Source organism: Lygodium microphyllum, chromosome 4, assembly GCF_053477565.2.
Source record: "Lygodium microphyllum isolate KBCC chromosome 4, Lygodium_microphyllum_v1.1.10, whole genome shotgun sequence".
NCBI classification, from domain to species: Eukaryota; Viridiplantae; Streptophyta; class Polypodiopsida; order Schizaeales; family Lygodiaceae; genus Lygodium; species Lygodium microphyllum.
Window position 1 is genome coordinate 116,117,046 of NC_141138.1, and position 15,473 is coordinate 116,132,518.

The 15,473-nt window shown below is 37.1% G+C and overlaps 1 protein-coding gene across 1 annotated transcript; it reads right to left on the bottom strand.

The window, feature by feature from the left end:
- Positions 1-790: 790 nt before the first annotated feature.
- LOC148037506 (protein NRT1/ PTR FAMILY 8.1-like) lies at positions 791-5,172 on the bottom strand. Its single transcript, XM_087676459.1, has 5 exons — positions 4,672-5,172; positions 4,275-4,492; positions 2,739-3,268; positions 1,746-1,983; positions 791-1,511 (listed from the first exon to the last, which is right to left on the bottom strand). Exons 1-5 carry the CDS (start codon positions 4,811-4,813, stop codon positions 879-881), a joined length of 1,761 nt encoding a protein of 586 aa, XP_087532585.1. The 5' UTR covers positions 4,814-5,172; the 3' UTR covers positions 791-878.
- Positions 5,173-15,473: the final 10,301 nt, after the last annotated feature.

Genomic DNA, 15,473 nt, shown 5'->3' on the forward strand with positions numbered 1-15,473 from the left:
TGATACACAACCTTAATATAATCCAAATAAAAAATTAATGCCAAAGAATAAGAAAGAAACAAACACACATCTAAGTGAAGAGAAAAAATATATTGCTTTCTTTTGCAATTTGTTGATATGTCCTTGATGCAAGCATAATTGAATTGGACATTTAGAAAAGGGAAATTTTTATTTTTGAGTAATAGTATACACAATTCTATAGACACAACTTTAAATAAATTCAAAGTAGGTATGGTTTGCCCCAAATTTCTCTCATTCTAAAAATGGATTGTGGTGAACCTTGCCTCCTAGATGGGTCCCATTGCACATTCAATTTTTAAAGTTGAAAAGCTTCTACATTAGATTTGCACTGTGGCCTAAGCAAAAGGGAAAAAAAAGGATGTGCATTATGGTTAAGCATCCACCCATGTAATTAGTCCATGTTCCATTTCTTCATAACAATATTTTTTATACAGGCCAAGGTCATATAGAGCCAAAACCATCACTTGAAAATTGTAGAAGTATAAAGAGGGCCATTGCTCCCAAATGAGCTATATAGACAACCAAGAAACCCTATGTGTCATATACATTCAAGAGATATTTTGAAAGCCCTTACACTTACAAATTAAAAAACCCTTATTTATTCATTACTTGCAAGTTTTTCCAAGAATAATTTTAGAAATCCTCCTACGAGTTTAATCATCACATTTTTCTTCAAAATAAGAATTCTCGATGAATTCACCTCCTAAAATGACATATTATAAGATGAATGTCTTGATCATTAATCAAACATGATGTGTGATATCCCACATTAAAATCCATGATAATACAAAATTTACTTCAAATCTCTCATATACAATGTTATGTCAAATGTTCCAGGTTAGGATACGTTTTTTGTTTCATCTCTTGGCATTAGTGATATCTAATGGGCTAGTAATGAACACTATTGGATTTTCTACATGAACATGGATGTAGGTGTAGGAACGAGCCAATATAATGAAGGAAAAAAAGGTGAGAGCAAGGAGGAGAGTAATGAGCCAATAAAAGTAGTCAAGGTGGCCGTGGTTAAGGGTAGAATTATTTGATGTAGGAAGCCAATCTAGATTGAGGTGGGTAATAATAGAGACAAGCAAGGTACTAGCGTAGTTTCCTAAGCCACGACAAATGAGAGGCAAGCACATGCCAAAGCTTTTCATATCATCTGATAGCTCACTATAGAAGAAGTCCATCAAACCAACAACAATAAACAATGCACTAATGCCTGCTAGTACATATTGTGGTGAAAGCCATAATATTGACATAGGAATTATATTTTCATGTGGATCCTCATGTAGGGATAGTCTGGCCACCTGGAGTCTTGCCCTCTCCACCAAGGCAGCAATTATGCTACATACAATGCTAATTAGAATGCCACAACCCACCCTTTGCAATGTAGTCAAGCCCTTCTCTTGGTGTGTTCTCTTTCTCAGCCATGGTGCCAACATATAATCATACATGGGACCAAACACTATGGTTGTTATTGTTGTGAGCACCTGCATGATTACCACACCCAAAAAAGAAAACATGCCTTATTCATTTGTATCCTTTGAAGGACAACCATAGTTGCACATGTGAAAAAGCTAGCTACTATCCTTTATAGACCAATACTTGTGGTATTTTAAGTTCTAATGAGATCCATAATTGCAAAATGCATTGTCTAACAAAGTTCACATTTTAAGAGATTAATAAGTAGTTTATTTGTAAAGCACAAGGATAGAATAAAGGACCTGCATAGATCCTGGGGCAATTTTAAATTGAGTCCTCCCAAGCCGATTGTCCATACTAGCCCCTTGCTCGATGAAAAATGTTGTGACTTGAGCTGCTAGGGTATAAGTAAATATTCCAACCACCACAAATGGAAGAATTTGTACCACACGCTTTGTTTCCTCTACTTGTGTAATTGGGCAAACATGCCAAGGACTTTCGGTCGTGCCTTGTTGCTTTAAAGTTGCTTTGTCCAACCATCTATCCCATAGAATGTAATAAGAACAAAAATGTACACTAGAACTATTGCAATCGTATTTCTCATTTTGTGTTGTTGGATGTCCTACTTGAGGTGAAAGAATCATAGAAAAATTTGTGAGTGTAGGACTCAAGAAAGTATTGACAAGGTACTGGTGTTAATTGCATTGAAAATTAGACATTTGGTAGCCTAGTTAAGTAGTATTACAAGTCAACTATTAAAATGGATCATATCTTGCTTCAATGATGTGGCTTTTCAAGTTTACTTTCTTCATTCATATCCTTATTTAGTATGTTTCTCTTGCCTTTATCTCACACTTCTTTATATTATTGGCCAAACACAAAAAAACTATTATTAAGGCAATGGCTACTTAGATGATGTAGTATCTTAAAAGTTCATCTCTTGCATACTATGTCCATGTACATTTTATTAATAAATTTTGACATTTTGACATTTTCTTTCTATAATTGCAAAAGCAACCATTTCCTTTTTAAGGCCCAAAAATCTATGATGTATTTGGTATGAGTATGGAATGCTCATATTGGGGACTTATGCAAAGGGACAATTTGTTGGTACAATATCATAGTATTAGCATTCAAGGTTATCATGTATGCACAAGTTGGTGTACCAAAAGGGCAACTTGCAATTTAGCCTAAGAAAATGATAGGGTTCTTGATGTTTGCACCTAGTAAATGAGTTGGTCGGCTTAAGGAACATACCATGCATTTTTTGTTAGATAAAGTGGTAAATTGCACACCTGAACTTGGGGATGTGGTTTACTTTTTGACTTCCTAGAATGTTAGAGCGTTGTCCATCTTTATCTTCATAAAATCTCGTCTTTTCTGCTAGCATGGATATCCAATGGTTTCGAGTGGCACATACAAGAACTTGAAGCACTCGTAAGAAAGGGTTTCCTCTAGTCTTGGTTTGTTTGTATATGGGAGCCCCTACAAAAAATATGGCTATTGACACTAGGAGTGCAGCACTTGATATCCAAAATCCTAAAGCCCAATTCCCCTTGTTTTCTATATATGTTATGATAGTTAGGGACACTAATTGCCCAATATTACTAGACACAAAGATCCAATTGAAGAAAATAGCTCTTGTGTTAGGAGATTTAAATTGGTCTCCTCCTAAGGCACCACCAACTGGCTCAAAAGATCCACCTCCCACTGCAACTATATAAAGTGTTAGAAAGAGGAAGCCTTTCATCCAAGGAGGAGATGATGATACTACTCCATTGTAGTGCTCTTGAATTGTCACAACAATGCACAAAAGAATGGATCCCTGCAATAGCAAAATGTGATGTTAAGATCTAGATATTGAAGTTAAACAAATATGTGACTTTGCACCTATGTCTATTCCAACAAGAATTGTGACTATGAAGCTCCTTTTTATGGGCCCCTTGCTTTGGGAAATCAAACCTATCGTATCGTGCAAGTTTATACATGGAGGTTTTTGGAGTTCCAAAATACTTAAGGTCTTACCAAGCCCCGAGGAGGTTAGTCATAAATATATGTATGTATCATGTGGGTTCAACATAAGGGATTTTTAAAACACCATTTTTACACATTTTTTACATATAGAAGGGTCACTTATAGATTGAATAGAAAAGGGTTATGTTTTATTAAGGAAAAATTCACAAAAAGGGATATTTATAAATAGGCCTTGATGAACACATGTGATATAGAGAGTATACATATAGTGAATTCCTCGTGTACCAAGCAAAAGGTGAAGGCAATATAAGAATTGAACAGATGTCTAGGGAAAAGTGTGTAAAAGCCCTTCAATATTAAGTAATTATTGATGCTCACACTTTTTAGATAATGTAAAAGTTGGCCTTAGCATGAGGATTTACCCAACGAACTAATAACACGCACATATAGCAAAAGTTATCCCCTCATTACTCTATAACATGTGAAGTGTGAACAACAATGCACATCATGCCCATGGATCACCTAAGCACAACATGGAAGTTACAATGTATGCATGGCAGAATGCACACAAAGCATACACGTGCGTTGAAGATGTACAATGAGAAGAAACACCAAATTTGTAAGGCATGTTGTGAATTATTTTGAGAATGCTTCTGATTGCAATTGCAAGGTAGTCCATAAAGCTCATTTCTACAAGTTGGTAGCAAATCGAACGTCAACACAAAATGAAATGGTTCTAATCATACCTCACATCCCTAATAATGGTCGTCGAAACTACTAGACAATAACTATTATGCCATTATACCTAATTTGTCTGTATCTTTACAAAGTGCATTAAACGTTGATTGAGAGCTTACCATGAAATAAACCCCTAGAAAGAGGAGGAAAGTCCAAAGGCGGCCCAAGGAGGTGTCTCCAAGGAAGGCCCCAATCAAAGAAGTGAAGAACATGGTGCCCATGACATTGGTGACATGGTTGGCAGCAGTTGCAGGGCTTTCATGCCACACATGTATTAAATATAGCACTAGGTTGAGGAAGAGGCCGCCAAATGCCATGTAAGTGAAGCAGCTGATTCCTAATGAGAGTCATACCATCATAAAGCATGTCATGTAGCATGCATCAGAAATCACACACAATATATATATATATATATATATATATATATATATATATATATATATATATATATATATATATATATATATATAAAGGCCTCATGTAGCATGTACTGGAGAGCACTAGCACTCTAGTTACCTATGATGCAGCTTCCGCTCCTCCACCCCCCGAGTCTCCTCCCTGCGCCTGGTCGTCCCAGCCAATCCATTGTTTCCCCATCCTGCCAATCACTTGTCTCCACGTCAGGCCCATGCGCCGGCTGGCTTGTTGCTGCTGCCATGCTTCAAGCTAAGCGGCCTTTGATTGAAGGAGCCATTCATATATAGCTTCAACTTCGTCAGGAAGGAAATGTAATATTCTCCACGGTTTGCATGTCCCACCATATACGTACACACACACACACACACACATATATACCCATCTACCAATAGGATTTACAAAAGTCATACTTGAACCCAGTCTGCGGCCGGCTTGACAACCTAGTGCCTTACAACAAGAGTAACATTGAATCATGAAAATAATATATGTGTCTGCCTCTCTATGTTGTGTGTGTGTGTCTCTGTAGCCATCCCACATGTTATGTTTCCTTGCTCCATCATGGACATCATCTCCAAAAGTAACATAGGAACCTACCTACTGGGTTTCTTTATTTCTAACTTCATGACAAAGTTGTACATATGTCATCTTCATGATCATTTGCGAACATGGTAGGTACATGGTAAAGTGCCATGATGTTTGAAAGGGCATAATCTACTACACCTTATACTTCAAGTTTATTCCCAACTAGGAAGGCCAAAGCACACAACAACCAACATCATATATGTGGGTCAAGCTTGCACTCACTACAAGATAATTAACTAGCAAGAGGATACTCTATGACTTAGAACGAGATGCCCGATGATAGACACTCATTGGCCAAACCATGGGACTCCATCCTCAAAACGTTGAGATTATATATTCGAGGGTAATATCTAAACATCATGGCCTCATTTTTTATTTAATGCTCACCCCTCCTTTTTTAGCATACATTGATGAGATGTTTGATTCTACTTCAACACCTTGAGTAAAATATGAAAAGTATCAAGATATTGTGGTATAACATCTACTTTTGGAATCAATATTGATGTTTCATATGTGAGCATTATGTACAAGTTATGCCTTCTAACAATACATTTATTGTTACAGGAACATGAGAATGCTTACTAGAAAAACCTTTAGTAAATATAATTATCACCCATACTTTGAAGCAATCAACATCTTCACAATGTAATCTAAGCTAATTACCAAGGAGCCGTTTGAAAAGTCTAATGCTCCCTTCTCATTCTCTTATAAAGAGATACTTGAGAGGCTATGAAAACTAAATGTAATTTTGATTGTTAATAAGTAAAGTCTAAAAATGCTAGTAAAAACATTGAAACACTTATGTAGCTCCAATCATGATACAACATACAACCCCAAAAAACTTTGCATAAGACATTATAAGGTTTATGCTTTAAGTCATTTTAATTTCCTTTCAGCAAAAGACATGAAAGAATATAACACAAAGCATCAATACAAGGAACACATCTTCAATTAGGGAGGTTTAAAAGTACTCTTCAACTATTTCCTATGTAGTTCTATAGAATATTATCCTAATAGTCATGACCTAAGGATTGGTCTTTTTTTCTTGAGTATATTTTGTTGCTACTTTGTACCCTTGGCCATTATATTAGCTGATATTGTGGGATTTGTTTTACTTTAGGAAAACAATGTACTGCATATGACATTAAACGTATGATGTATTAATTATCTTGTTTTCTATAAATCACTAAGTCATATGCATCATACTTGTTTATCATGGGTAAGTACTCAACACATAGGATGCATGTGTAAGCTTCAATAAGCTCAAGATTAATTATAACCTTTTCATATACTTTTCAAACAACGTATTCAAGCTCGAGTGTTCATTTTAAGCTGAATAATTTGGACGATCAACTATAGATTTGACGTTGAACCTTGCTTTTAAAGTTATAGGGTATGACTTAGATATTTTGGAAATATGCACTGTTTAGGCAAGAAACACACTCATTATGGGCCCAATTAGGAATTCCAAGTCATTTTTTGGAACCAACATAAAAATGTTCCAATTTAGTGACTCCAAAGACTTTTTCCTTTAGATGTGTGAATGGACTTCTAAATAGCATTTACACTTGCAAAACGTGACCTCAAAAAGGCCCTTATAAGAATCAAATTAGTGAAATTATGAAAGTTTCGAATGTTACAACTATTGGGATGGTGGAGCTATTTAAAAAACCATGTTTCTTTAAGTCTGGCACACATTATTACAAAATTTTAACATTATCTTTCTTACTATTTTTCCAATGCAACAAAGTATGGCCCTTAAATTAATATACCAAAAAGGAGGAATATTCTCTTTCTTCCTATCTTTCCAATCCAATGTATGGTCCTTTCATTAATATACAAAAAGGATGATACACTACATGCCAAGAAGTTTGGGGGTCCAACCATCTCTTTCCTTGCCACTAGGAAAACGAAAACCTTTACTTGCACTTAGAATACATTGCAAACCATATCTTGTCATAACTACATCTAGGGCATATGATGGCTTCACTGAGCAACTCTTATCACCACATCACAATAAAAACTACCCGAAATTTTATATTTTTCACATTCACTCTATCCTCCAACAAAATTCTTAATATATTTGGCATACTAAAAACAATCAAGCACCCTTTAATAAACTTGCATGTCGTGTAATCCATTGATTATATTGATCCAATATTGAATCAAAGTATGTTCCAAGATGACTAAGCTCGAATTTCTTATTTGTAGGTTATGAATTCAAATTTTGTTTTATCAGGTTATAAATGCAATGTGCCTCCTTTAGGGATATAAGCAAAGTAAAGGGAAAAAATAGCTAGGATATTTGTTCAATGTGGATATTGAATGTCTCAACATATCAATGCAATTGTCTACATAAGACAAGAACGTAAAGCTTTATGAATAAAGGGAAAAAACTTATGACTTATGCTTTACCTAGCATATCCATATTCTTCTTCAAATCCCTCCTTCTATGGTGTTGCAAACTCAATTTGTTGTGTTAATCATAAGGAAACATGTGTCTATATAACATTTTGAAACTCTTTGTAGTCAATTACAATGAGGATGCCACAAGAAAGATTGCTTCTTCATTAAGTTAATACAAAAACAATTGCACATAGGGACAAACAAGGAGATAATTAAAACTCCCAATAGATAACTTGGAAAGATAATTTATAGCACACTAAAATCGTACCTAAGTCTACAAAGTGGTAGAAGGAGAGGAGAAAATATGATTCTTGCCAAATATGGTATTTAGTTTCCTTTGCTTTGGAGAGATGGATCAAGAAGTACTATTGCAATTCACATACTATGCAATGAGGAGGACGTCACTTTGGTCTCAATGTGAGCACCCAATGATATTTCCTTGCCCTAGTAAGGGCTAGAGAGGGAAGGTTCAATAGTCATGTAGTTGCTTGTCCTAAGTGACACCACATGGATCCTACAGAATTCACAAGCTTAGTGCTAGGTTGCTTATGGATCTATCTCATAGGAGAGGCACCTTGCTTGACTCACAAGGATCAACTTGAGGGTTCCTAAAACTCATTTAAGTCACAAGGATCCAGCATCAAGATAAGAGAGATCACTCGTGTGGTCAGAGAAGTGAGCTTGCATTGCACATGGTTCATGACAGTGGGAGATGGGGGAAAGTAGAATACCAACCCCTCTACCCATAATGCAAAATCTTACCCTATCCCCCTAAAATGGTGTTGAGCCAATTCTAAGACACATACTCTATGTCAGTCAATGCATTAGCTCTATTAATTTAGTTCCTAGTTGAGAAGCACCTGACTTGTTGAGTCCACCCTTTTAAAGGACACTTCCATCAAAGAAGTAGTCCACCCCCTTGCCACACACACACACACTTTAGGAATTATTTAATTTTCTAATAATCCCTACCATATTTAACATATACAAGAGGCTTTATTAATTATGTTTGTTAACACAATGTTTATTCACATAACTTTGACACAAACACAAAAATAGTGAAATTAATCATTGGCAAATTGTCTTGTCTTTTACTCTAACCAACAAGAATACATATATTTGACCCCAAGGTCATCACCACCCTCAATTGGGTTGATCTTGCCCTTGATCGAGCAATCCACCACCATCCCTAGCTAGTTGAGGGTGTTTTGAATCCACATGCTCATAGGATACCTATTTCTTATTTGATATCATGGTTGTTATCCCTAGAGCCCTATTGGTCAACATGATCGAGCCTCTCATCATGGGGATTTTCCTAGTTCCCATGATGATAACCAGTTCTTGGTGGGAGAGCTTGTTGGGAGACGTAAGCATACCCATTCCCACCCTTTATACCATTTGTATGGAATTGCCCAAGAAATATCTCTTATCGAAAGCAAGTCCAAAGCAAACAATACAAACTTTACTTAAATATACTTTGTGTAAGGAAAAAAATCCTTTTTAGGGAAAACAACATTTCACAATCAAGATTTTCCTTAAACTACTTCCTTATTATAAGAAAACAACATCGCATAAGGGGTACTTGATGCTTGGAATTACTAAAACTAGGACAACTAGTCATTTTAGTTTCAATCAAAATGTTATTATATCTCTTTGGTTGGCTATGAGTATTCTTTGGATCAAGGAATTTAAGGTCAAGGTTCAAGGTACTAGCCTTAGGCTAGTATTTAGACATTTTGTTTAGCTTTTCTCAACTGTAATTATCCTAAATTAGGGTTCTATGGTACAATAGCCCTGGGATTACAATTGCCCTTCTAAATTTTATCTAGATACCCTTTTGGAAGGAGGGTTTGCTTCTTTAGGAGGAATATAAGCACTAGATCCACTTAGGAAAAGAAATAGCTTGATAGAGCTATTAAACCATATCCACTTTTGACAAGTTCACTTAAGTTCATTAGTCTTATTTAAAGGGAAACCAAATCCTTGTTAAGTCTACTTATGTATTTTTACAGGATTTTCCTAGTCCAACTTTGGCATTCTAAGTTTACATTCTATAAATTAAAGTTTTCACATGTAGCTACCTTTAGGACTTTATATTACAGGACTTACATGACACTAGGTTATGTTCCTCTCTAATTATGCTTCTACTTGATAAATTTACATCTAACAATGCATTCTTAGATTGATCTATCCTTCCTATTTAATGCTATTCAAATTAAACATGATACAATATTTAAGAGGGGCACCTGGAAATCTTGAAGAGGAGGAGGTGCCACCTCTTTGCAACAACCACAGCTGTGGATCTCTTGGGTGACTTGCTTGGGTTGTCTTTGTTGTCTAATAGTTCATGATTATCCAAACTTGTTGCACTAACTAGCCTCACAACTAGAAGCCATGATGAGATGGCCTACGATCCTTGCAAAAATGAAGTAACTATATCATGTGAAATCTATTGTACTTAAGAACCTTCACTAGATTCTATGTTCACCACTTAAATTGGCTATTGATAATGATAGATTAGATGAAAATTAGGACAAAAATGATTAGAGTTACAATAGGTATTGTTGATTTGGGTTCAAAGAAATTGAAGGGATGGAATTAGACATGGTTATAAATTGAGAATAAGGCTGTAAATCAAAGGGAAAGCAAGGAGAAAATTATCTCAAGGAGATTGTTATTCCTCCTTTTCAATTTCTTCTTCTTTGAAAGGGATGGGAAATGATAGGGATGGAGATAGGATTACAAAGGTGGCTTGGGCAATGCTTTGAGAATAAGAGAGAAGCCTATTCACAAGATAGAAGCAATCTAGACACTCCACCGAGTGAGTAGCCAAGGAGAACTTGTCCACAGTAGCATCTCCTCTCTCTTGTAGTATGTCCTATACTTGGGAGGTTCTTAGCTTGTTTTTAGCCTGCTCTTTATATCCTAAGCTTATCAAAGTGCCATAACATTCTCCCAAACGGTAGGGTGGCATGCTCTCATGGCCATTGCAACCCCCTTCTCACAAGTCATGACTAACCTTGTAGGTTGCTTTGTTAGTAATATCATTCTCTCTCTAATGAATTTGTGGATAGAGAAGCAGTCGAGTTGCTTCACATCTTGGTGAAATGGATTTCTCTCTATTTTGATCAGTCTAAGATTGATTTGGGGATCAAGGTGGCACTAATTGTGGGGAGGGTATAATAATGACTATACCATGGGCTTATGTGATGATGGCCAACTTTTAGTCATCAATAACAAGCCTATTATGTGATGATGACCAACATTTAGTTGTGAATAACAAGCTTATTATAGGCTTTATAATATATACATTACATATTATGTCTTATGTTTTTATCTTAAGTTTTTAATAAAGAAGTATTGCCATGGAAACTTACAATTAGACGAGAATACATTATGTGTATAATTGGGGGCAAGCTTCAAATACTCTACAATGTAAACGTGTTGTATTATTCTAGCTAGACCATTGTCTCAACTTCTTTAAACATGAGCAATCTACCTTCCCAATGATTCTTCAATGTGTCACGACATCTTACTTGATGAGGGCTTATTGCTCTTGGTTACACCATGAATCTTTCATTGCTTTTATCCATTGTCCATGCTTCTCCTTTGTGTTATAAACATAGATAACCTCAAAGGAATCTTGAGGACGTCATTGATGACTTGCAGATACCATTAGAATGGTTCAACAAGAAGAAACTTTTAGTTCTTGGGAGGAAGGCTGACTATAAGAAAGCAAGGAATGGTGGTGATAGAACACCAAACTGAGAATGGTATCTTTGAAGCTATAGCTATGCCTCTAAGGAAGGAGGCAATGGAAAGATTTGATGGATGGATTAGTGGAATGGAGAGAAAGAATGCCAAAAGAAGAAAAAATTCTTAGAGAAACACACAAAAATAGCTTTTCTTTGACTATACACAACATGTAATGAGTTTTTTAGGAAAAGGGGGGCTTTTGAGAGAGGAGATTCCTCCACTTATAGATGCTCTATGGGACCCACCTAACATGGGGATTGTGCTGTCAGATGTTAAAGTTGAGGAGAAGGGAGAGTAAATTGGAGTAACGGGACCATCCTATTTATGGTGGACCCAAGTGGAAAAAGGTAGTGGATAAATGTACACACTATCCCCTATCTTGTCAATCTCAAATTTCTTATCATTAGGAGAGTCGTTCACTATTAAACTAAAGTGACATTTTTTGTCCAATTTTTTAGAGAGGGAGAGAGGCTTGGACACACACACACACACACACACATATATATAAGGAGCCCAAGGGATTCACATGGGCAACTTGCAAAATCACGTAAGTGTAAGGGGGGGAGGGATTTCTCCAAAAAAATATGTCTATAGATTAGACGAGGTAGGTTCCCATTAATTCCCCCCTCCAACTATAATAGTAAGGGAGGGAGTGGGGGGGCTTGGAGGGAGGGGAAATTTTTAGGATTGTTGAGTTTGGGGGGGGGGGGGGGGGGTGTTCAATACATTCCATAGCCACAATAATCCATACTAGTAGTATTTTAATTATATCCCCTTAGCCACATGCATTCCATAGCACTAGTCATCTCTCTCTCTCTCTCTCTCTCTCTCTCTCTCTCTCTCTCTCTCTCTCTCTCTCTCTCTCTCTCTCTCTCTCTCTCTCTCTCTCTCTCTCTCTCTCTCTCTCTCTCTCTCTCTCTCTCTCTCTCTCTCTCTCTCTCTCTCTCTCTCTCTCTCAGAGCAAGACTCTTACCACCTTTAGCTCTTTTTTCACATGTGAGTAGGTTATATCTTGTCCTGGGCATCCCATTGTCTCTCTCTCATCTTCCCTTCTATCAAGCTTATGCTCTAAGCAAAGCCACACACCTTCCTTACTCTAAATCTCACTCAGTTATATCTCAACCACTTCAACTAGTACATTCTAACATTTGTGGACTTGTCAACCCCACATCTCTCAGAGGAGCGAAATATTTCATGCTATTAATGGTCCTCTTATAATAATAAAAATTGGATGCATGGAAAATTGGTAGAAAAAGACATTAAAAATTTTTATGGGATAAGGATAGCTTAAAGTTATGACATAATCCCTCTCCATCTACTAATGATCACACTAATTGTTTTGTTAAGATAAGAGCATACCAAAGCCCATGACTATGCAAACTAAGGATTTTTCTTTCTTCACTTGTCTCCTTAGTAGGTTTCACTTTGCAATCACTTCCTTTAAGATATTATGTTCTCCTTAAGCCATGTGAGAGCTAAATAAATACCACATGACCTTCGAAATGATTATAGAGATAAGTAATGCTTACAAAATGTAGGAGATATATTCTAATTGGTAAATCTTGATTATTACAATAGTCAAGTTAGGTCCATTGATTAATCTCGCATCATGATGGAACATTACCATCATCACTTCCAAACATCAATAGGTATCCAATATTTGTTTGTATAATAGTTTATTTTTCTGACTCTAAGCTTAAGGAAATAAATAAATAAAAGCCATCTTGTGCTAATTTGTAGCATCTATAACTACTAGAAAACCCATCTAAGAGACTACAAGTTTCTTTATCTCTACAGTATGCTTTAAGACATGTTTTATAAGTGGTAAGGAGCAATGGTCTTGTATTTCATTTGTATTTACTTGCTTCATGTCTAATGCATACATATTGAACTTGTCATTCTTTTTAGTTGAATGATGATTGATACTCAATTTGAGTGCTCATTTTTTATATGAATGTTATTTTCATAAGCATATAAAGCTCTTCTTTCACCTTAGTTTTGTCCTTCAAATTCGTGTGGTAGGGTCTTTACTAAAAAAGTTATGTTATGCAACACCATGAAGGTGCTTGAACACCTCTAAGGGGCAATCCTTTCAAGGAAGTGCATGTTTCTTGGAGGCGTTTAGAGTAAATCAAAGATGGTGTGGCGTTTTCTTTTATCTCCTTATTTACTAAAATTATATCTATCTTTATGTGCTAGACTCTTGGAAGTCTAGTCAAGTGTATGGGTGCAACACTATTCTTGTGTGTGTGTGTGTGTGTGTGTGTGTGTGTGTGTGTGTGTGTGTGTGTGTGTGTGTGTGTGTGTGTGTGTGTGTGTGTGTGTGTGTGTCCCTTCATTCATTGAAAACATGTCTATCTTTACTTACTAGACTCTTAAAAGTTTAGTCAAGAGGCCAAAGTATGCATATTAATGGACTTGCTAGGACTAAAGGAGCCATCTACTAGTTAACTCGATTGATGAATACAAAGGGCAGCCCATACTCACATCCCCATCTAGTTAGGATGAAAAGCTCAAGTCGCTCTAGGTTTGTTGATGAAGAACAACTTCATCTGGTTGATCATGTCAACATGGATTGGTTGATGAAGAGGCATACCCAAGGAGGTAAACAATAAGTTTGATACTTGAATTGCATGTTGGAAATATCATTCGTTAGAGGAGTCAAAAGCACTTGATGAGGTTACAGGATTCAGCACACCAAGGAAGGTGGCTTGGGAATGTCTGCTGCAAGAGTTTTGCTAGAGATTCAGTTGTCCTAGACTGCGGGGTGTTACCACCTTTTCCACATCTAGCTTCCCGTCCAACGATGTGTACCACCTGTTCTTGGAACAAGGCCTATTATGACTGGGAATTTTTTCATTTTCTCCCATAACAATTTTTTTTCCTTTTATTTTTCCCTACTCTGGAGGGTGTTTCCACCTTTTCTCAAAGAATAGGTCGACATGACAGGGACCTAAGTCCTTTTCTCCCGTGACTAATATATTTTTATTTTGTTTTTTTTTTCTTGTTTTTGAAGAGTAGAATGGCAATAGTGCCATGTATCATAACCATCCTTGCCACCTCTGATGCATCAGACAGAAAGGAAGCCAAGGAGGAGGGGAAAGTGGTTGTAAGGGGCTAACAAAATGAAGCCACATAATCAAGATCAACAATAGGGTTAACAAGAGCATTCGGTAAATGTGTATTGACTGTCATACAAGGAATGAGGAACCTATTGACGATGATTATCGGGAACCCCAGGGAGGGTAATACATCTTGAGGCAATAGCCATTAATCAGGAAGGGATCATTCGAAGCATCGACTGTCTGGACTTGGACAGAGCCATTAAGATTGATGGCAAGTACCTTATAAGGGCCCATCCATCGTTGTTGAAGCTTGCCTGCAAACTTACCAAATCCGGAATCATAGGCTAAGATTAAGTCGCCTTCCTTGAACTCCTTCTACTTGATGAAGCCGTCATGATAGGCCTTTCTACGAGCTTGTGTGGCTTCCATGCACTGTAGGGCCATCCTGCGAGTCTCATCGAGACATTCCAAGTGCAAGCGATGGTGTTGCAGTGACTCACCATCTCCCAAGCATTCTTTGATAGTCACGCGTAGAGAGGGTAACTCGAGTTCAACAGGAAATACGGCTTCTGTTCCCTATACCAGTTGGAAAGGGGTATGTCCTAAAGCAGCCTTATGGTAGGTTCTATACGCCCAAAGGGCCTCTATAAGTCAGTCATCACAATCCCGACGATGTGCAACTATCGTTCTTGTCAAAATCGAGCAGGGGATGTGATTGGTAACTTCGACTTGGCCATTGGCTTTGGGGTAATACGATGGCGAATCTTGTACATTTCTGTCAATTCTTCCATGTTAAGGAAGTGAGTACCTCGATCACTTACGAGCTCTAAGGGACTGCCAAAATGGGTGATGATGTTCTAGTATAGGAACAGGGCCACGCTATTGCCATCGTCCCACTTCAAAGCTTTAGCTTCACACCACTTGGTTACGTAGTCTGTGCAGACCAAGATGTATCTATTCTGTTTCCTTCTAGTTGGCGGATCAATAAGGTCCACGAAATCAATTCTCCACTTCTCGAATGGCTTTAGGGGAAGGATAGGTTGTAGGGGCATGGTGATGGATTTGGTAGGCTTTCCCATTCACCGACAGGCA

Excerpts from the sequence above, each read along its gene's own strand:
- LOC148037506 (XM_087676459.1), bottom strand. The coding sequence starts at position 4,813 with ATGGCAGCAGCAACAAGCCAGCCGGCGCATGGGCCTGACGTGGAGACA. Across the intron at positions 3,269-4,274 it reads TTCTAGGGGTTTATTTCATG|GGATCCATTCTTTTGTGCAT; the intron begins GTAAGCTCTCAA and ends TTGCTATTGCAG. Across the intron at positions 1,512-1,745 it reads TTGCCCCAGGATCTATGCAG|GTGCTCACAACAATAACAAC; the intron begins GTCCTTTATTCT and ends GTAATCATGCAG.